The sequence below is a fragment of the Saimiri boliviensis genome, chromosome 17, assembly GCF_048565385.1.
Source record: "Saimiri boliviensis isolate mSaiBol1 chromosome 17, mSaiBol1.pri, whole genome shotgun sequence".
Taxonomy (NCBI): Eukaryota; Metazoa; Chordata; class Mammalia; order Primates; family Cebidae; genus Saimiri; species Saimiri boliviensis.
This window is the reverse complement of record NC_133465.1, coordinates 52209472-52231791: the sequence shown is the minus strand read 5'-3', so window position 1 is coordinate 52231791 and position 22320 is coordinate 52209472. Positions and strand designations below refer to the sequence as shown.

General features: G+C 45.1%; 1 protein-coding gene across 1 annotated transcript in view; it reads right to left on the bottom strand.

Annotated features, from left to right (window-relative positions):
* The window catches only part of ITGB3 (integrin subunit beta 3), a 58523-nt gene that overhangs the window by 28152 nt on the left and 8051 nt on the right, over positions 1 to 22320 (bottom strand). Inside the window, exons 2-4 of the mRNA XM_010330278.3 lie at positions 10579 to 10664; positions 1355 to 1550; positions 206 to 458 (exon numbers count right to left, since the gene is read on the bottom strand). Coding sequence (XP_010328580.2) covers positions 206 to 458; positions 1355 to 1550; positions 10579 to 10664 — 535 coding nt within the window. The remainder of the gene's footprint in view (positions 1 to 205; positions 459 to 1354; positions 1551 to 10578; positions 10665 to 22320) is intronic.

Here is a 22320-nt window from a genome sequence, read left to right as displayed (position 1 = left end):
CTCCAAACAGCCTTAGGTTCTACTGACATAATATTCCAGATCCACAAGCTAGCCCATTTGCCAGACAGGGAGACCAAGGTAGAGACGAGCTACAGTTTGGCCAGAAGGCAGCCAACAAAGTGACTCTAGAGCTAGAAATAGGAAACAGGACTTGGACCTTCCTGGGGCAAAGGATGCTGTCCTGGCTTCTGGAGGAGGGACTTACTCATAGCAGGGGTTTTTGAGGGCCTCTGGTGGGGAGATATACATGTATGGTGACACGGGCTTGTCCACAAATGCCCCAAAGCCAATCCGCAGGTTACTGGTGAGCTTTCGCATCTGGGTGGCCAGCTTGGTACCCAGGTTCCGGATGCTCGACAGATCATCCTTCATGGAGTAAGACAGGTCCATCAAGTAGTAGATGTCCACAGGGTAATCCTCCACTTGGCGCACTTGGATGGAGAAGTTCTTTGAATCATCTGGAAGGCAGAAAGATATTAGTTTTTATCTTCTTCTCCCTCTTAAGACTGAATAAGCGATTTGAACACAGTTGCGCCGAAGTTATTGCATGATCAAAGCAAATCAGAAAGCCCGGGTCCTTTCCCTCTTCCTCTGCAATTCTATTACTCTTCTAGTCTCTTGATCCTTCTATTTTTAACCTCTTCTTTTCCATTCTAAAATTTTCCACTTTCTCTAAATCCCCAGAGGATTTCCAATCCTGTGAGTTCCAAGGATCTACCACTGTGAGTCACAGAGGTTTTGACAGTTACTACATTTCAGACTCTGTAAAAGACAGAAATTGCACCCTACCCGTTTCTGAATCCCATTGCATCCAACACATGCCTTATACATAGTAGGTCTCTCTTAAATCCTTCTTGACTTAATTGGAAAGTCAAAATCAATGCTTTAAAATGTCTGCCTCTTAGTCTAACCCTTCCTCCGTCTAAAGGTCTTGTGCACCTATTCTGTCTGCCCTCACTCCTCTGTCCCAAACCCCCATGAAAAGGGTGCTTACAAATTGCTTTCTCGTTCTATATCTCCTTTGCACCTCAACACAAAGCTCTAAGTTAGGTAAAAAACAGGAACTTGGGTAATGAAAAAACAAACTTTTTTTTTAGCACCTTCTATGTCAGAAGGGTAAAATAACTTGTCCAAGGTCAAATAGCTAATATATGGTAGAGTCAAGATTCAACTCAGATCTTCTGACTCAAGTCCTAACATCCTTTATTTTCTTCCATTCTCCTGCCCTCACCTCCCCCCACATCCTTGTCCTCCCACCCCATTTCCAGTCTGAGCTCCTTCCTGCTCAGACCTCCATCTTGTGCTCTATGCCCACCTGTCCCAGGTCTCTCCCCAAGATGGGTCCCATCCCTACCTGGCCGGAGCCGGAGTGCAATCCTCTGGGGACTGACTTGAGTGACCTGGGAGCTGTCTCCAGAGCCCTTGTCGCTGAGGGGCCTGTCCTCTAGTACTCGGGCCTCACTGACTGGGAACTCGATGGACTCCGGGGCACAGTTATCCTTCAGCAGATTCTCCTTCAGGTCACAGCGAGGTGAGCCCAGAGGCAGGGCCTGTAAGACAGGAGCCCAGAGAGAAGTCCAGCAATCAGAGCTATGGTGGCTCTCTGACTCCTGCAGGCCTTACCACTTCCCAGTTGCTAAGAATTTACCCTGTACATTGGCGCATAAACAAATTGGTGTGGTCCTTCCTGGGATAATCCCTAGGACAGGAAGGGGAAATTGATACTTTGGGAGGCCAAAGCAGGAGGACTGCTTGAGGCAATGAGTTCAAGACCAGCCTCAGCAACACAGCTAGACCCCATCTCTACCAAAAAAAAAGAAAAAAGAAGAAATTGTGATATCAGGAAGACCTATTCATGGAGTAGTAGGTAGAAAGAAGGCCTGTACAGTAAGATACCTGGTAGACCAGAATTTTTTAACTGTGGAATACAACACATTTGTGGGTCCCAAAATCAATTTAGCAGGTGTCAACTATCATTTTGTTAAATAAAATGCAATAGAATAGAATAGAAAATATCAAAGTGTACAAATAGTCAAATGTTGTTTTGTGAAACGTTCATATTGCTGGCAAGTGGGGAATAACATGTATGTGGAAAGGAAAAAGTTCCTTGTCAAAGTTTCCCTTCTTGTTAAAGAATAATAATAATAAATGTTAGAAATAATAGTTTCTTTTAAAGACTAACTTTCTTCAAAGCCTTCTTGCTTTTTGCTAGTAACTCTTTGTTAAGCCCTATCCTATGCAGCTGTTAGACATAAAGGAATATGTACATTCTATGTCCTTGTACTTTAACCACGATATTTGTTCTAGATGTGCTCGGAGGCATGTCCCAGCTCACAGCCTGTGCCCTTTCCTTATTTAGGAATACTATCACTTTCTTTTACAAGCAACTCCCTTTTTTCCTTTGTTCTCCATTGCCTTTACCTATTTAGAAAAGTTTTAAGTTGTTAGCCAATCAGGTTCAGTTTAGATTGTGAGGTCTGGCTCCAACCAGCAGAGATCAGACACAGCAGTAAGGACCCACTGCATAAAAAATAAACATGACTGCCTTTCCTTGTTCATTGTACTCTTGTGGCAAGATTGCTGACAAGCAGTGCCCCTTATGCAAAAAGTAAAATTGCCTTGCTGAGAAAACTTTTTGTCTGAATGTTAATTTTTCCTTGCAGTACCAAAGAACAAGCATTTTACAATGTGTTTATTTCTGTAGGTTAGAGTCAAAACAGTTTGGAAGCTACTGTATTCAACACAAGCTAAGCTGTGAGATCCATGAACTCAGAGACTGTGTGTGTCTTGGTCCCTCTCAATTCTCAGCATCCAATCCAGGACTTACCACAAACATGATAGGGAAAGGCAGTGTAAGGAAGCAGGAGACAGTCAGGGCTAAGAGCACAGTAGTAAACCTCAGCATTGTACTTACAACTGCTTACTAGGGTAAATCATCTCAGTTCTCCAAGCCTAGTTTCCTCAGCTGTAACATGAACATAATAACAGTCCCTGCTTCAGACCTTAAGACTAATCAAAATCACAGAGTCAAAAAGTAGAATAGTAGTTTCCAGGGACCGGGAGGAATAAAGAATTATTGTTTAATGGGTACAGAGTTTTAATTTTATAAGATGAAAGGAATTAAGGAGATAGATGGTAGTGTGGGGTTTCATAACATTATGAATGTATTTCATGCCACTGAAATGTACACTTAAAAATTGTTAAAATGGGCCAGGTGTGGTTGCTCGCACCTGTAATCCCAGCACCTTGGGAGGCCAAGGTGGGTGGATCACCTGATGTCAGGAGATCGAGACCAGCCTGGCCAACACAGTGAAACCCCATCTCTACTAAAAACACAAAATTCAGCCAGGTGTAGTGGTATGAACCTGTTTCCCAGCTACTTGGGAGGTTGAGGCAGGAGAATCACTTGAACCTGGGAGGTGAAGGTTGCAGTGAGCCAAGATCATGCCACTGTACTCCAGCCTGGGTGACAAAGCAAGACCTGGTCTCAAAAAAAAAAAAAAGGTTAAGAGGGTAAATTTTATGTTATATGGATTTTCCCACAATAAAAGTTACCTAAAATAATAGTAATTATGGTACCTCCCTCATAGGGATGTCGCACAGGCTAAATAAGACCATGCACATAAAATGCATAGGACAGCACCTGGCATAGAGTAAGTGCTCAGCAAATGTGAGCTATGACTATGAGAAGCTTGACAAGTACTTCCTGGATAAGCTAATTATGAATAAACTCCACAAACTTAGGAAAATACCATGATACCAGGCATCTGATCAGAGCCCATCCTATCACTTCAGCTTCCTCCTTCACCCTGGACAAAAAACATATTGAACACCCTTCCAAAAACCCTGGTGTGTATCCCACGGCCCCCCTGGGGCTCTGTGTGCTTACACCTGGGTATTGAATGGGGACCACACCATACCGGAAGGAACACTGGAAATCAGGAAAGAGGATCAATCCTAGGCCTGCCACTGACTGGTCTTGTGACCTCAGATATATCATTTTGGGTCCTTACCTGTTCAACAAGGCAGTTAGATGACATAGTGTTTTCAGTCCCTTCTGGCTCTGACATTCAGCCAATTTAGCCAGCACTGTGTGGGTACATATCTATCAGGGCTTCTTGCCAGATTGAGGGGACCAGCCAGGAGGCTGGAAAACCCCTCCCTGAACCTATTTCACAATGTCTAGGCCTTCGGGTTCTCCCCAACCCCACCCGTACCCACATCCCCCACAAGCATTTCCAAATGTCTGCTAGATAACCCACACCAATATCCCAGAACAACTAGTGTTGGCATTTACTGAGCACTTACTGTATGTCAGGTACTCTGGTGAGCACCTCACATGGATTATTGCAATCTGCCTGACAGTTCCATAATGCTGGAACTATTATTATTTTACAAGGGAGAAATCTAAGGTTTGAAGGCTTCACAAATGAGAAATCTAATCTTACAGGTAAGGAATCTGAGGAATGGAGAAGTTAAGGAATTTGCTCAAAGCTGCAGAGCTAGGAAGTGGCAGAACCGAGAGGACAGCTAGATTGTCTCACTGTAATTAACCTCAGAAGACAAGCGTTATTACATTCTATATAGAGTGAGAGTCAAGGCACAGAAAAGGAGGAGTGCAGAAAGAGTGGTCTAAGGTGCAGCCACAACAGAGAATGCCCCAGGTAAGGAACAGGATGCAAGATGGGCATGTGAGAGGTATGGAGAAAGGTGGATGACATCTGCCTCCTCATTCCCCTCAAGCAAGCCGGCAGCTATAATGCCAGGAGAGGGACCGGCCCACAAGGAGCCATTCATACTCAAAAACCCTGTACCCCGCTGGGTGCGGTGACTCATGCCTGTAATCCCAGCAGGGGCTGAGATGGGTGGATCACTTGAGCTCAGGAATTCCAGACCAGCCTGCGCAACAGGGCAAAACCCCATCTCTACTAAGAATGCAAAATTCTGGGCGTGGTGGTGTGCACCTGGAACCCCAGCTACTTAGGAGGCTGAAGTGGGAGGATCACTTGAGCCAAGGAGGCTGAGATTGCAGTGAGCCAAGATCACATCACTGCACCCCAGTCTGCGTGACAGAGTGAGACCCCATCTCAAAACAAAACAGAAAAAGCAACCCTGTAACCCAAAACCCTTCCCAATACCTGAAGTCTCTCTCCCTTTCCAGTCCGATCCCCGTCTGATGGGCTGAAGTCTTCCCCACGTGAATTGGGTCATGAGCATTATCAACAGCATGAGGACTACCCTGGCCCAGACAAGAAGTGAGAAGAGTTTCTGGAAGCCAGCAGCTTCTTTCTTTCTCTCTCAGCTTCACAGGTATGCAGGCAGAGAAACGGCCTCAGCAATGGAAACCAATGAATAAGACTTCACCTTACTGGTGGCAAATATTCCAACAGGGACATCAGAGACCTTCCGCAGCTCTGGGGAAGATGAAAGTCTCCCCTGCACCCAGTTCTGGCTAAGGACATGGGGAGAACTCAGGCACTTCAGGTTTTGTGCCCAGACTCCCTCTGCTGTCCATGCACACCTCTCCTACCCCTTCCTGCTAGGGAAGCTGTCTTTTTCTTGCCAAAAAAAAAAAATCCTGTCTCTGATTCCAGCTGCCCACAAAGCCCCAGGGAGAAAACCTTCCCAAAAAGGCAGTGGATAAACCGGGATGCAGTGAGGAGCGGATCCTTTCCAGGACCAAAACATGCTGAAGGAGAGAGCCGGGATGGGATGAGAGCAGCAAGGTCATTGTGCATCTCAGGCTACATCCGTGGAGGGAGAGTATGCTTCAATCGGGAGTTTCCTGACTCCTATTTTCTAATGTGGCAGTCCTAATGAGAAGAGGATTTGAAGCACTAAGATGTGCTGACAGTTCTTATGGTTTATGAGTTTCCTTAGAAAAATTAAACACTGAAAAACAAAACTGCCTCTCTCCCTCCCTTTGTGGTTGCTGACATCAGAGGTCAGGAATAACAGGCCTGCTTGTCAGCCAAGCTCTCCCCGAGAACCCTCTATACCAGAAAGGCACCAAGGCAGTGACCTCAACATATTTGGGCAACATTCCTTTTCATGGTAACCCAGGCTGAGAAGGTAGAAGGAATGTCTCCAGGTTATGCAGGGAGAAGCTAGAAGCAAGAGGGAGTGGATATTAAAATTCCAGTTCCCAGGGAAACCGGATGTTACACAAAAAGGGCAAAAATAGCCAAGACCCAGGGGAAGGGCCTGAGCACAGAGGTGGGAGGTTCCAGCCGGCACCATGTGACCTCGCTGAATTACCTCTCTCTCCTGGGAGGGTGACACATGCTGTTAGTGCTATTCACCATTAATTCCATTTTGGAAATTGGGAAAGTACAACATGAATAGTTGTCATTATCCTGCCTGTTTCACAGGGTTGGTCAGGAAGTAAAGGAAGACTGTGAATGTGAAATGCCTTCAAAACATAAAAATCTCAACATAAATTTACTATACTGAAATCCTTTAGGACAGAGATTCCCAGCCTTTTTGGGACCAGGGACTGGTTTCATGGAAGACAATTTTTCCGTGGACGGGGAGGTGAGGATGGTTTCAGAATGAAACTGTCCCACCCCAAATCATCAGGCATGAGTCTGATTCTCATGAGGAGTGAACAACCTAGATCCCTCCCCTGTGCAGTTCACAGTAGGGTTTGAACTCAGGAGACTCTAAGGCCGCTGTGGATCTGACAGGGGGCGGACGGAGCTCAGGCGGTCATGCGCACTCACCCACCACTCACCTCCTGCAGTGTGCCTGGGTTCCTAACAGGCCTTGGATCCATAGTGGTCCACAGCCCGGGTGTTGGGGACCCAGCTTTAGGACACAGTATAAACAAATAAATGCAAATATAAGGCAACTCTTTTTTACAATTACCATGATCACTACTATTATTTCATACTCTTTTCTTGGAGAGCAAGAGACCCCAGAGCACCACCAAAATATCTCCCCATCCATTGTAGTCTTGATTAACTCATCTGGTAAAGACAAGAATTCACTTGAACATGCAGAAAGAGAAGAATGGAGAGGGCAGAAAGAAGGAGGAAAGGAAAAGGTTTGTTTACAGCTGTTGGTATTCACATTTCATTGTTTACAAGGAGAGGAGCACTCTTAATATTATACTTCCTTCTACAATAATAAGTTGGAGCAAAACTCTCAAGATGAACATTTATCCTCCAGATTAAAAATAAATAGAAAGAAAGAATGTCTTCTTCGAGAATGAAATTATGTTTGTGATTACAAAGAAATATATCATGGCCTCTATCTCACTCCTGCAGTTGCAGAGAAGAAAATGAGAAGAAAATCCTATGAGAGTCTTCCTCTGCTTTGCTATACTCAAACCCCTCTTCCCCTGTCACCTTGGTTGTCAGGCTAAGCGGGAGCTGGCCCACCTTCCAGAGTGTACTCGGGCTTAGATAAGAATTCCTAGCATTTCCCTCCACTGTAGGGAAATTTTAGCAAATATTTGGGACATACCTATACTAAAAATTATTTTTTTAATTCAAATTTAAGTGGATGTTCCATATTTTAGATTTATTTTTTAGAGACAGGATCTCCCTATGTTACCCAGGCTAGAGTGCAGTGGCTATTAACACACATGATCGTGGTGCACTATAATCTCAAACTCCTGGGTTCAAAGGATCCTCCCATCCCAGCCTCCTGAGTAGCTGGGACTACAGGCACCGGGCTGGATGTTCTGTATTTATCTGATAACCTTAGCTCCACCTCCACCCACCTCCATCCCAACCCCAGTGGCCCTTCAAATAGCAATGTTTGTCAAACTTGCTATCATAACAACCCATTCTGATGTAATAAACCCAGGGGGAACCTTTATTTTTAACAAGCATCCCAGCAATTCTCAACACCAAATGAGTCTGGGAGGTTCTAGACCCCAGCATGGCACTGCTGAAACCAAGACCACAAGTTGAGTCTCTGTATGAAGCTGGCCTCTGCTAGATTTACAGACCAGAGAGAGCACACCACCCAATCCATGTCAGTATACAACCCTCCAAGAACACACCCTATGCAGATGGGCCCAAAACTCCGTGCTCATCAACGCTGGCCATGTTTTCCTCTTACCCAGCCAAGCTCTCACTATACACACCCAAGAGCTCGAGTCCTCTAGGAGCAAGAAAAAGCTGAGCCCAACCAGTTGTTTTTCCAGGCACTGCCAGCTTGCCTGGAACAGCAGGGGAGGAAGAAGAACAGAGGGCTCTCCAGGGTTTGATTATTCGACAAATTACCTACAAAATGGACCAGACATTTCACCTTTGGTTTTTTCAAAGTCAATGCCCAAGGCATTGTCATCAATTAAACTTGGCCTAACCAGGGGAAGCCCTGCTCCTCTCGGGAATAAAATAGCACTTATGTTCAGGTTACAGTCCAGGATTCCCACCTCCCATTCCTCCCTGGTCGCCACATTCTGTCCCATTCCAGCTCCTCCACCCTTCCTTCTCTCCCTCCACCCTCGTGCTCAGAGATGGTTGTAGTCATTCACTAACCTTGGCCCCGCCTACTTTCATGTTTATATGTCATTATCCCAGGGAATATCTCACTGGACTTTCTACCTCCCTCCATTCATTCTCTTTAGTCCTAGCTGACTGCCCCCCTCACTCCTAGGCTGGTCCTACCTCATGTTCTGATCTACCCTGCACCTTTCCCTCTGCCTTCCCCAGGCCTGCCCCAGGGGACAGGAACACGACAGTCACCCAAAATATTTTACCTTTGCATCTTTGAAATCTGGTTATGTGACCTAAGGGCTTTGTCTGGTCAAGCCTCAGCCCACCTCAGCTGCGTGGCTACTCCCTGTGCAGATCAAGAGAGATGAAACATGGTGGATAGGGAGCAGGACAGGCCCTCCAAGAACGTTTTCTTTTTCCCACATTCTCTGGACCAGAGGTGCCTGCATTTTCTCTTGCTTTGGGTTGAAACGGAGGGAAGGAGAAAAACAGGGAAACACGCTTTGAGTGCCACTAGGGCTTCTGCCCTGACTTTCCTCCGCTCCTGAAGGCTCTGGGCCACCTAAGGCATCCTCCCCATCCAGCTCTCCCTTCTTCCAGCTTTCAGTTGCAGAATTGCAACTTCCTGGTGAAAGAAGCTTTAGTAGCATCAGGATGGGAGGAAGGAGAACATAGTGAATGAGGAGGGAAGAGGCTACATCACACTGAGCAGCCAGCTGAGCCCAGAAGGGAGGAGAACCTGCGGGGGTGGAGGAGAAGGACTCATCCATCCCCCGCTTACTCCCCATCCCTAGCCCCAGGGGATGTTTCGTTTGCTAAATGAAGTCAATGTGGCCCAGATGTTGGGAAGCTGCCTCTGGAAGCAGTTCCCGGGCTGAAGGACTAAGAGGCCAAAGCAGCGTGCAGAGCTGGCCTCTGCTGCTCTGGCAGCCCTCCTGGCCAGTGATAAACACAGCCTCCGAGCTCCCACCCCTCCCCACCCCCCACTCCGCCTGCCAGAGAGGTTGCCTTTTTAGGATACTCAGTGGATCTGGAAAAGAAGCAGATAGAGAGACTGAGGGACTGGATTGAAGCGGTCTTAAAATTGGAGAGCGCTGGGACTTGCCGCAGGACAGAGAGGACACCTCAGGTAGCTGAGTGGAAGCCAGGCCAGGAGCTCAGGTAACCACCTGCTGGCCGGGCCAGTGACTCAGCCTCAGACTCTATAATCACCGAATCTCTCCAGCCACATTCATCTCCTACCCCCACCCCATCAGCTCTTGCCAGCTCCAAATTTTCATCCCAGCCACAAATATAGCCATTCCCTCAGACACACTCATTCCCTGGGGCCCCAGACACAACAAACCCTCTGCTTAGACACAACTAACCCTTTCCTGTCCCCCTCCCGTCCTCACCAAGTGGGCCCAGCTTTTTTCCTCAACACCTGTGAGAAGGAGAGAAAGAAAAAGGTAAAGCTTTGGGGCCCAATCGTCAAAGAGAAAGGAAGAGAAAATATCTTCTGATTAAACATCGCCACACACAACCACAAGATTCCTCTTCTGTCTGCCTTTTTTAAACTCTAGGAAACAGAAATAAGCCAACACCCCCACCCCCAGCCCCATCATACCTATGCCCCTTGCTGCCTCTCCTTTTGAGACCTGATGCTCTGCTTGCCTGGGATATTCCACCCCAACAAAATGCAAGCAAAAGGCCTGGCATGGTGGTTCACACCTGAAATCCCAGCACTTTAGGAGGCCAAGGTGGGAGTCTAGGAGTTTGAGACCAGCCTGAGCAACATAGTGAGACCCTGTGTCTACCAAAAAATAAAAATAAACTATTTTTTCTTAGAAAAAAAAAAAAAGCAAGTGAAGTGAGAGAAAGGGCAGCAATAGCTACAGAGAGGCCAGTAGGTCCAGCCAAATTAGCAAGGGCCAGGGACTATACGGTAGTGGTAGACTAGGGATAGCATTCCAGGCATCATCCCCGTGACAGCTCTTCATCATCCATCAGTAGGAAAAATCCATCAAAATTTTGCTCAGAAGGGACAAGGGGTGAGTGTTTAAGAGGGAAGCAATAACTTCATAGATCTGTTTCTGCACAAAAGCAGCTTAGTCTAGGGAAGAAACAAAGTCTAGTACCTGCTCCTTACCTTATCAGAGCACCAGGCACACATGGGACTCACAGCCAGACACTGCTGGCAGGAACTCACACCTCGCGTGGTACAGGTGTTGGGTCCTGCAACAGAGAGACAAAGGCATTAGTACCAGATTTGGCTCAATGAAGGCACTTACCTGCCCCATCCTTCCCAACTTTTCCATTGCCCAGGTTTACAGCTCTCAGGTGCACACAAACACACCCTAATATACCACAGACATCTACCAAATACAGGTTATTGGTAAGGAAGAAGCAGAAGGAGGAAAATCAGGAGAAACTCGTCACCACTCTCAACTGATAAGGCCACAGTGGTAACAAGTGGTAGGGCAAGGCTGAGCCACGGACCCAGGTCTCAGATCGTAACTGACAGAAAGGCTTTAATTAACAACTGGTTTGACAGCTACATTGTGCAAATGAAAATGTCTCTGAAGCCCAGAAAAATGGCAATGTATCCCCTCTTCAATCATTCTAGTGATATTCACTGCCACTACACAGGGGATCCAAGGCCCAGATGCACTAGCATTAACACACAGCCTAAATACAGTGAGGGTGGAGGGCGGGGTGACTTCGGTGGCAGTGTCCCATGGGCTGGCAAGGGAAAGCAAATCTGAAATCTTCTCAAGCTTTTCCATGCATATATCTTGGAATCCAACCATAAAATGCTCCAGGAGGAAGTACAGAAATGTTAGAACAGGCTGCTGATACACACTGAAAGAACATGGAACTTTAGAGTTGGAAGGTTTGTGCTTGAATTCTGAATGCTCTTCCTCCAAGCTACCTCGTGGCCTTGGGCAACTCAACTAGCCTCTATGGGATGACAATTATCTGTCTCACAGGATTTGTATGGAATTCAGTGAGGCAAGAGGAAGCAATTGGTACAGTATAAGGTGCCATTCAAATGTAAACAGTCCTCATACTTTCAAAGGACAGAAGAAAGGCTGGGAGGAGGAGCAGGAACAAGCAAAAGAACCAAAATCACCTTGAGAAGCTCAGCCAGGAAGCCAAACCCAGGCATCTGCTTACACAGAAGCCGCCATCCTCTCTAGTTGCCTGGCTCAGCATTTCTGCTGCAGTCAGGAACCCTTCCTCCTGCAGTGTCCAAGATAAGGAGCAGAATGCGGGAGATCTGTTCTTCCCCATAGCCCAGTTACCCTGGCAGCTCCTTTATGCGGTTTCCAAAGGGTCCTCTTTGTTCCCAGCTTGTAAGACCAGCAAATCTATTTTTGGAGAAATCAGCCTGACCATTGGGATGTTTTCCCCAAAACTTCTCATTTAGCTGTTTCAGTCCATTTTATTATAGTGTGACTGAATTCCCTCCTTCTCAACACCTGAACAAAAACATACTCAGAAAATGAGTGTACACACACACACACACACACACACACACACACACATTGTAAAGAAAAATTATGGCCGGGTGTGGTGGTTCACGCCTGTAATCCCAACACTTTGGGAGGCTAAGGCAGGCAAGATCACTTGAGGTCAGGAGTTTGAGACCAGCCTGGCCAACATGATGAAAGCTCGTCTCTGCTAAAAAATACAAAAATCAGCTGGGCAAGGTGACATGGACCTGTAGTCCCAGCTACTCAGGAGGCTGTGGCAGGAAAATCACTTGAACCTGGGAGGCAGAGGTTGCAGTTAGCTGAGGTCACGCCACTGCACTCTAGCCTGGGTGAAAGTGAGACTCCATCTCAAAAAAAAGGGGGTTGGGGGAAGAAAAATTATATAAAATTTGGAAATAGACAAAGGAATATGAATGTAATGCAGAGTGTTGACTAACTGACCCACCATGCTTAGAGACTATCTGATTTTCTAAGAGTATTTACCTTTCATTTGATTTCTATTAATCAGGATATTTTACAATACTTAAGAATAGAGGTTGACCTATCGAAAACCATAATAATGGAAATGATTCTTGATGAGAACAATGTATACCATTCTTTTTAGAAAATAATAAGTGTTTGCTCTTTAAGCCACCCAGTTTATGGCATTTTGTTATAGCTGCTAGAACCGCCTATGATAGCATTTTAATCTAATCATGATCATATTGTGGTGTATAAGGTAAATTATTTAAATAAGAGAACAATGTATATTACTCTTTTTTTTTTGCCCACCTGCAACTGTCTTGATCAAGTTATACAATGTATATTATTCTTATCCAACAACAATACCAATGATTTCTGTCTGACAGAAAAGGTTATCCCCCAAAGGTTAAGGTTTATTGCCCTGTTGAATATTGAGCAATTTTGAAACTATTTGCTAATTCATTTCAGCATTCCTTTGACTGAACAACTATAAATCTCCCTTCTTTGAATTCTCTTTTGAACTACTACCAATGTTTTACTGGTTCTCTCATTACTAAAGTTGAATAAAATCTTATACACATGCTCACTTGATATTTATATAGAAATCATACTTTTAACTCCATGAAAATTATATATACTTTAACAGTATCCATTTCAGGGATCTTCTTGGGGGGCCAGGAGGTCTAACAGAACGGGTACACGCACAACGAGTAGACTGTCATCTTAATCACCCACTAATAGTGTGGCCACGGGTGAATCATTTAACTCCTCTCAGCCTACATTTCTTCAATTCTAATATTCCTGCCACATCATTCAATGCTAATATTACTACTACATCATAATTATTTATGTGTCTGCCTTAACGACACTGCCACCCAAGAGATTTTAAGTCCCTTGAGCCCTGCTCTGCCCTGCCCAGCTCAGCTCCAGTTCTTGCTCAGTGGAGATGCTCAGTAAATACACATTAGGGCAAACTGAAAGGTAGGGGAATAGATCAAGCTTGCCTTTTTTTTTAAGCAACTGAGATCATTTCTCAAAATTATGCAGAAAATTCCAAATAAAACATGTAAGTGGGTTACAACAGTTTCTCAGACAACTTAAACTTGCATTGTTCTCCAAAAGACCCTAGATTATATGAGGAAGCCCCAGGTTTCGTCAGAGCCTTGAGTCCATCGAACTTCAAAGGCCTTGCCCAACCTTAAAATTCTACAAGTGGGATGGCATCATTAGCCCATGAGTAACCTCTGGGGCTCCACTCTGACTTGACTACAACTTCAGAGTTCAAGTGTGAGAACTGTGAGTGGGAATTATGACACTGGTTCCAAGCCTGGCCTTAAAGCATCAAGGTCACCTCTGAGGTGGGGTAGCCCTGAGTCATGCAATGTCTGTAGCTGCTAGTTTCAGGATTACTGAATGTTCACAACAAACAATGCAACCCAAGACTTCTCCCTGCATGAGCTGCCTAGCCATCTCTTAGCCTTAAATTGCTCTCTTCCCAGGCAGATGTGGACATAGCCTCTCTTTTTCCCCTATCAGAAGACTTCTGAGAGGAGTACAGCCTGAACTATTTTAGGTATCTCCCTCCCTTTCTGGAGTTTCCATTGGAACTGGCATGCAGAGGGGTAATTCTGGACATAAATGCCATTAATATTCACAAGAGAGAGAAGCACAGGAAGACCTCAAGAAGGGTTAGAAGAGGGAAGAGAACCATGGGAGGTATTTCGGCTGTGTCTCCACCCAAATCTCATCTTGAATTGTAGTACCCAAAATCCCCACGTCATGGGAGGGACCCAGTGGGAGGTAATAGAATCATGGGGATGGTTACCTGCATGCTGCTGTTCTCGTAATAGTCAGTTCTCATGAGATCTAATGATTCCACAAAAGGCTTTCCCCCCTTTTGCTCAGCACTCCTCCATCCTGCTACCATGCAAAGAATGATGTGTTTGCTTCCCCTTCCACCGTGATTTTAAGTTTCCTGAGGCCTTCTCAGCCATGCTAAACTATGTGTCAACTAAACCTCTTTCCTTTATAAATTACCCAGTCTTGGGTATGTCTTAATTAGCAGTGTGAGAACAGGCTATTACAGTACATTGGTAATGGCAGAGTGGGGTGCTGCTATAAGGATACCAAAAATGTGGAAGGGATTTTGGAACTGAGTAACAGGCAGAGGTTGAAATAGTTTGGAGGGTTTAAAAGAAGACAGGAAAACATGGGAAAGTTTGGAGCTTCCTAGAAACTTGGAGAGCTCAGAATACAGGGAGATGTGGTAAAGTTTGGAACTTACTACAGACTTATTGAATGGCTTTGACCAAAATGCTGAGAATGATATAGACAATGAAGTCCAGGCTGAGGTGGTCTCAGAAGGAGATGAGGAACTTCTTGGGAACTGGAGTAAAGGTCATGCTTGCTATGCTTTAGCAAAGAGACTGGCAGCATTTTGCCCCTGGCCTAGAGATCCGTGGAATTTTGAACATGAGAGAGATGATTTAGGTATCTGTCAGAAGTAATTTCTAAGAAGCAAAGCATTCAAGAGGAAGCAGAGCATAAAGGTTTGGAAAATTTGCAGTCTGATGATGTGATGGAAAAGAAAAATCCATTTTCTAGAAAGAAATTCAAGCTGACTAGACAGAAATAAGTTACAAGGAGCCAAATGTTAATCACCAAGACAATGGGGAAAATGTCTCCAGGACATGTCAGAGACCTTCATGGCAGTCCCTCTCATCACAGATCCAGAGGCTCAGGAGGGAAAAACGGTTTCCTGGGCCAGGCCCAGGCCCTCCCTGCTATGTGTAGCCTAGGAACTTGGTGCCCTGCATCTCATCTACCTTAGCCATGGCTAAAAGTGGCCAGCATAGATCTCTGGCCATGGTTTCAGAGGGTGCAAGCCCCAAACCTTGGCAACTTCCATGTGATGTTGAGCCTGCAGATGCACAGAAGTCAAGAACTGATGTTTGGGAACCTCTGCCTAGATTTCAGAGGATGTATGGAAATACCTGGATGTCCAGGCAGAAGTTTGCTACAAGGCAGGGCCCTCATGGAGAGCCTCTGCTAGGAGAGTGCAGAAGGGAAATATGGGTTGAGGCCCCTGCATACAGTCCCTATTGGGGCACTGCCTAGTGGAGCTGTGAGAGAGGGCCACCATCCTTCAGACCACAGAATGGTAGATCCATTGAGAAATTGCACCCTGTGCCTGGAAAAGCCACAGACATTCAATGCCAGCCCGTGAAAGTGGCTGGGAGAGAGGCTGTACCCTGCAAAGCCACAAGAGTGGAGCTTCCCAAGGCCATGAGAGCCCAGTTCTTGCATCAATATGATCTGGATGTGAGACATAGAGTCAAAGGAGATCATTTTGGAGCTTTAAGATTTGACTGCCCTGCTGGATTGTAGACTTGCATGGGACCTGTAGCCCCTTTGTTCTGGCCAATGTCTCCTATTTGGAACAGCTGTATTTACCCAGTGCCTCTATTCCCATTGTATCTAGGAAGTAACTAACTTGCTTTCAATTTTACAGTCTCATAGGCAGAAGGGACTTGCCGTGTCTCCGATGAGACTTTGGACTTGAACTTTTGGGTTAATGCTGGAATGAGTTAAGATTTTGGAGGACTGTTGGGAAGGCATGATTGTGTTTTGAAATGTGAGGACATGAGCTTTGGGAGGGGCTAGGGGGTGGAGTAATATGGTTACCATCAAGAATTGTAGTTCCCATAATCCCCAGGTGTTATGGGAGGGACCTGATAGAAGGTAATTGAATCATGGGGGCGGTTACCTCCATGCTGCTGTTCTCATGACAGTGAATGAGTTCTCATGAGATCGGATGATTTTATAAGGGGCTTTTCTCCCTTTTGCTCAGCACTTATCCTTCCTGCCACCATGTGAAAAAGGACGTGTTTGCTTTCCCTTCCACCATGATTGGAAGTTTCCTAAGGCCTCCACAGCCATGTTGAACTGTGAGTCAATTAAACCTCTTTCCTTTATAAACTACCCAGGCTTGGGTATGTTTTTATTAGCAGCATGAAAATGAACAAATACAGACACTGTCAAATGATATTTTAGGACTTTTCCCAGTCTATTCATTTAACCATTCATTCATTCTCAAATTAGCATTTTCCTATGAGTCCTTCCTTGACTTGCAGCCACAATAGAAAGCTTTGCAAGATACAAAATAAATAATAGCAGGCCCTTCTCAGCAAACCAGTGGTCCCTGACCCCAAAGGATAAAACGAGATACTGGGATTTTTTTCTTTAGGAAGTCATGCCTGGAGAGTCATAGTTACCCAGTCCCTTTATCCACTCTTTTTAATGAATCACAGGTTGATTTCATGAAAACCAATGAACCCCCCATGATACCCCCAACCAAGTCCTGCTACCCAGGCAGTTTCCCTGGAATGCAGTGGTTAAAAGTGACTGACTCATCAGAAGTCTCTGCACTGGGCCCATGCTGATTCAATGAGTTGTTGCTCTGAGCCTATCTCTCCTTGAACATGTAGAAGGAGTTTGGGCCTCTGTTTCCAGTCATTCACAAAGCCTATGTTCCTGTTCAGTCTCTGGGGCCCTGACTCAGTCCTGCTAAAGTGGGAATCTTCATCATAATGTCACTAAAAGAACCAACAACTCCTACCTCCTACCACTCCTTTCCTCTGACAGGTTAGCCAGAGCCAGGAATAAGGTGGATTGACTCCAGTCTTCGCAGGGTGATTGTAAGGATGAAATAAACCAAACCCTGTAAAACTCTGAGCACAACAGCTGGAACACAGAAAGCACTCAATAAATGCTGCTGCAGCAATAATCGCTATGGGTTTTATTGTTGTTGTTTTTATCCTGAGTCTCAAATTGTTTAGGGTAGATGAATACTATTTTTTCCTTTGATGACATCATTCTAGGGGACATGAAGCTAAGTATGCCCTGAGCAGGAGTGGTGGGAGTGTGGAGCCATAAAGTATCAGACCAGGGTAAAATGTTTAATTGTCAGATCTGGCTTCTAAATGGGGTTAGGAATATTAGTCTTTGAAAATCCAGGCTCATGCTTATAATCCCAGCATTTTGGGAAGCCAAGGCAGGAGGACCGCTTGAGCCCATGAGTTGGAGACTAGCCTGGCCAACAGAATGAGACCCCCATCTCTATGAAAAAAATTTTTTTAATTAGCTAGGCATGGTAGCATGCACCTGTAGTTCCAGCTACTCAGGAGGCTGAGGCAGGAAAATCACTTGGGCCTGGGAGGTTGAGGCTGCAGTGAGCTGTGACCATGCCACTGCACTCCAGCCTGGGCAACAAAGTGAGACCCTGCCTCAAAAAAGCTTTTTGAAAATAAAAATCTTAATCCAATCAAAGCCAGCCAAGAAGTTTGCCTGAAAAATAGACGTAGAAGGCTGTGGTTTGGCACATCAGCTTGAATCGCAGAATCAGAAGAGAGACAAAGGGTGAGGAAAATGGGGGGGAAAGGAAACAAGGGAGGGAACTGGAGCCAGTGGAAGTCAGAATGCATCAGTGGGGGCTATTTTGAGGACATGTTGTCCAATGAGACAGGATGTCAGACTTCAGGAACAGGCCACCCTAATGAGGCCAGGGGACTACAGGAGAGGGTTAAGTCAGAGCGAGAGGTGTTTATCGAGAAGGGAGGATGATCTGCAAACACTATGGACATCTCTCACTCTGCCAGAAAGGAGCTCTAATCTGGGTCCCTAGCCCTGTCACTGATCTTTGACTGGTCACTTTCCAATTAGGTCCATGGCAACAGGGGGTGACTCACATGGTGCCTCATTGTAGTCACCTGGCCATGTGACTTATGGAAAAACAAAACATCTCATGCTTACTGCCCTACATAGGCACAGTGGTTTCTCTAGAGCAAGTTGCTAAGAAAGTTTATTTTATTTTTGCTCCTTCCCTAAATGTAGCATCAGCCAACTTGCCCAAGGAAGGGGAAGGAGACAGGAAGGTGGAGTTAAAGGTAATGCACACCTCTGCGCTCTGAGCAAAAAGCTCCAGTAAGTATCACCCAAAGCTGTAGGGAACCCAGGGGACCATATTTCATTAAATCTAACACTATGGATATAGGATATATCCTGATTTCAGAGATTTAAAACTGTTTTTAAGTATATCAGAGCCAATTAAATATGGTATTTAACACTGGAAAACATTTCTGTATAATTTGCCTCCACCAATATTAAAATGTGTTATGAGTTGTCTTAATCCCCAAAAAAAAACCTGTTGAATCCTTACCCCAGTACCTATGGCCATGACCTTACAGAGAAACAGGGTCTTTACAGGTGTAGTCAATATGAGGTCCTTAGGGTGGGCCCTAATCCAACATGACTTATGTCCTTATGAGAAGAGAAAAACACCGCATGAAGACAGAGACACACAGGGAGAATGTCCTGTGAGTCCAGGATTGGAGTGACACAGCCAGAAACTAAGAACACCAAGGATTGCTAGCCAACGCCAGAAGCTAGGAAGGAGGAAGGATTCCACCCAGAGTCTCAGAGGGACCATGGCCTTGCTGACCTCTTGATTTCTAATTTCTCGCTTCCAGCGGGAATAAATTTCTGTTGTTTTACACCACCCAATTTGTGGTGCTTTGTTACAACAGCCCTAAGAAACTAGTATAAAATGGATTTGCATTTCCATAGTTTATATGGCATGATTTTGAAGAATATTGTCAAAAAATACTTTTAATGATTGAAAAAAGCCAACAAGAAATGAAATTTTTGCTACATTTAATCCATGTATGGATAAGATTGGAAAAGTGGTTAGTTCAGCTGTACATTTTTCGACTGATATATCTCAATGATGTCAACATCCATGGATTCATTCATTCATTTACTCAGCAAATATTCATTGAGCATCTACCTGTGCCAGGATCTCTCCTAGGCACTGAAGACACGCTGATAAACAAAGCCCCTGCTCTTGTGAAGCTTACATTTTAGTGAGGAAGGTGATAACAAAAAAAACACACCAAAAATGCACAATTTCAAACAATGGCAAATGCTGTAAGAAAATAAAGCAGGATAAAGGAATAGCAAGCAATGAGGGGAAGGACTCTCCTTTGGAGCATGTGGTCAGAAAAGGTCTTTCTGTGGAGCTGACATTTCAAAATGATGTTAAAGAGTGAATCATAGGAAGATCTACGGCACAGACATTCCAGAAAGAATCCAAGACAAGATCTGCATGGACATCAGCCTGTTAAAGAAATAGCAGGCAGAGAGAAAGGAGGAAGAGAGAGGCACAGAGGAGGCTGGAGGAGCGGTTAGGGACCAGAACACTAGGAAGCTATAGGCCATGGTAGAGAGTGTGGCTTTCTTCTCTACATAGAGGGAAGCCACTGGAGGAATCTGAGCAGAGGTGAGCAAAAAAAGGTCATCTTGGCTGCTGAGTGGAAGACAGAAAGAAGGGAAGCAAAAAGGAAAGAGACATTATTCAATTAGAAACTTACTAACATACTGCAGGCGACACATGGCAGTGTTCCTGGTTTGAACGGTAGAGGAGTCAATGATGTGTGCAGACTCTAGATAGATTCCAAAGACTTGCAGATGGATGGCTTATGGGGCATGAGAGTGTGAACAAATGTGAACCTGAAAAAGCCAACCCTTCAAGATAGATCAAGAGTGGCTCAGTGGGCCTAAATTTTAGAGTGAAGCTGCCATTTGCTGACTAGAGGTCACAGCCTACTCTGAGTTCCCTGAAAATCAACACCTCTGTTCAACTTTGGAAACTTCAGAGCTCATCTAAACTAATCAATTAGGGCTCTGCTGCCTTGACCAATCAGGACTCAATTGTTTCAACCAATCAGAACTAAGCAAGTTGGAATTGTTCATTTGCATAAGTGGACTTCATCAAGAATCTGGGCAGGAACTTTCATTATGATACCCCAATTCTGATACCAACAGCTGAGTTTCTCCAGTTTGCAAACTGTTCATTGGAATAAAGTCTCTTTCCTCCCAGTTCTTCAGAGAACTTTTGTCCACAAGGGAAAAACAGGAAGGATTTTTGTCTGAACAAGTGGATTCCCTGTAGACAAAGTTCACATATTTTGACCACTGGCCGTGTCCTTTCATTGACCCTTCATGCTGTAAGAAGATAAAGCAGGATAGGCCTGGCACAGTGGCTCACACCTGTCATCCCAGTACTTTGGGAGGCCCAGGTGGGCAGATCACCTCAGGTCAGGAGTTCAAGACCAACCTGGCCAATATGGTCAAACCACATCTCTACTAAAAATACAAAAATTAGCTTGTGTGGTGGCATGCATCTGTAATCCCAGCTAGTTGGGAGGCTGAGGCAGGAGAATTGCTTGAACCCAGGAGGCAGAGGTTGCAGTGAGCCACCACTGCACCACTGCACTCCAGCCTGCATGATGGAGTGAGATTCTGTCTAAAAGGAAAAAAAAAAAAAAAAAAGGAATAGCAAGCAATAAGGGAAGGAGTCTCCTTTGGAGCATATATTCAGGAAAGGTCTCTCTGTGGAGCTGATGCTTCAAGATGGTGTTAATGGGAGGATCTAGGGCAGGTTCTGTCCTTGTAAATGAAGCCAGATTATATCTGGTTAACCTCTCCAATGGGGTTAATTAGGTCACCATGTGCTGAAGACTGCATAAAGCCCATCCCAGGACAGAGTCCTATCTTCCCTAAGGTTGAGGTCTAAAATTAACACCCAGCTCCTGAGAAATGTGGTAAGGCAGGGGCAGTAAAACAACAGACATGGTGGATGCGGCAGAAAAAGCATGCAAACCAGCAGGAGGCTTCACATCTCGAGCCACCTTTGCCATTCCTCTGGCCGTATGACCACAAGCACATCCCTTCATCTCTCTGGTCCTGACTCTAAGGCCCACTGGCTTTTGATTCCACTTCACATTTGTAGTCAAGAATTTATTAAATACACTCTGTAGTATTTAATGGATCTAACCAGCCACATTGGCCAAGCACTGGAGACTCCAAACAACTGCTTCCTTTCCCCAGTGCTCCCAAGTTGTTAGGATTAAATGACATAACACATATGAAAGAACCCTCTATAGCGGATGCTCAATAAATGTTCATTTTCTTCCCCCTTACTTTCACTCTAGTCACTTCCTACACCAGGAATCCCCATCCCCTCCCCTCCACCTCAGGGTCAGATGTGAAAGGGCCCTTTGTCTCTAACAGGATGTAGTGAAGAAATCCCTCTGGGCAGGAGACAGGAGCCCCTAGGGATAGACCCAACCAACACTACTAAGCCAATTGTATGATCTTGGGCAAGTCACGTCACTCCTCAGGAACTCCCCCTTTTTTTTTTTTTTTTTTTTTTTGTAAAACAAACAAGTGTCATATTAGATTATCTCCAAGGTGCTGCCAGTCCTGGCAGTATTCACTCTTCCAGCCAGAAAGCATCAACAGGGGGACTCATGCCCTAGGAAGCCTAGCCACCCAAAGCATAATAACCCTCAAGTGATGCACAAGTGGCCACTTCTTCCTAATGGCCTGATACTTGACTCCAATGCTGCATCTCAAGAGTTCTGGAAAAGTTTATTAGCACCAACCCCACCTCTCATCTGACTCATTCAGTATACACAAGAGGCAGGTCTGTACCAAGCTGTCCAAGGCTCAGCCCAGCAGTGCCCTGTTGGTGACCTCCTTGGCATCCCACTGTCCAGTTCTGCAGGCTTCCTCCCCCAGCTCGTGTGTTATGGGTGTAGACAGCAGGCCGTGGTGCTACCACAAGTCCTTACTACTGGCCTGTCTTGATAGAAAAGCAAATTGGTTCAACCGTTTTGGAGGACAAATTGACAATACCTATTAAAATTTAAATTTAAAATATACATGCCCTTCGACCCACCAACTTTTATTCAAGAAATTTAGTCTGTAGAAACACTTGAACAAAGGTGCATAATAAATGAATAAGGATATCCCCTACAGGTTTATTTGTAGTAGGAAATAATTGGGAATGACCCCAAAGGGAATTGATTAAG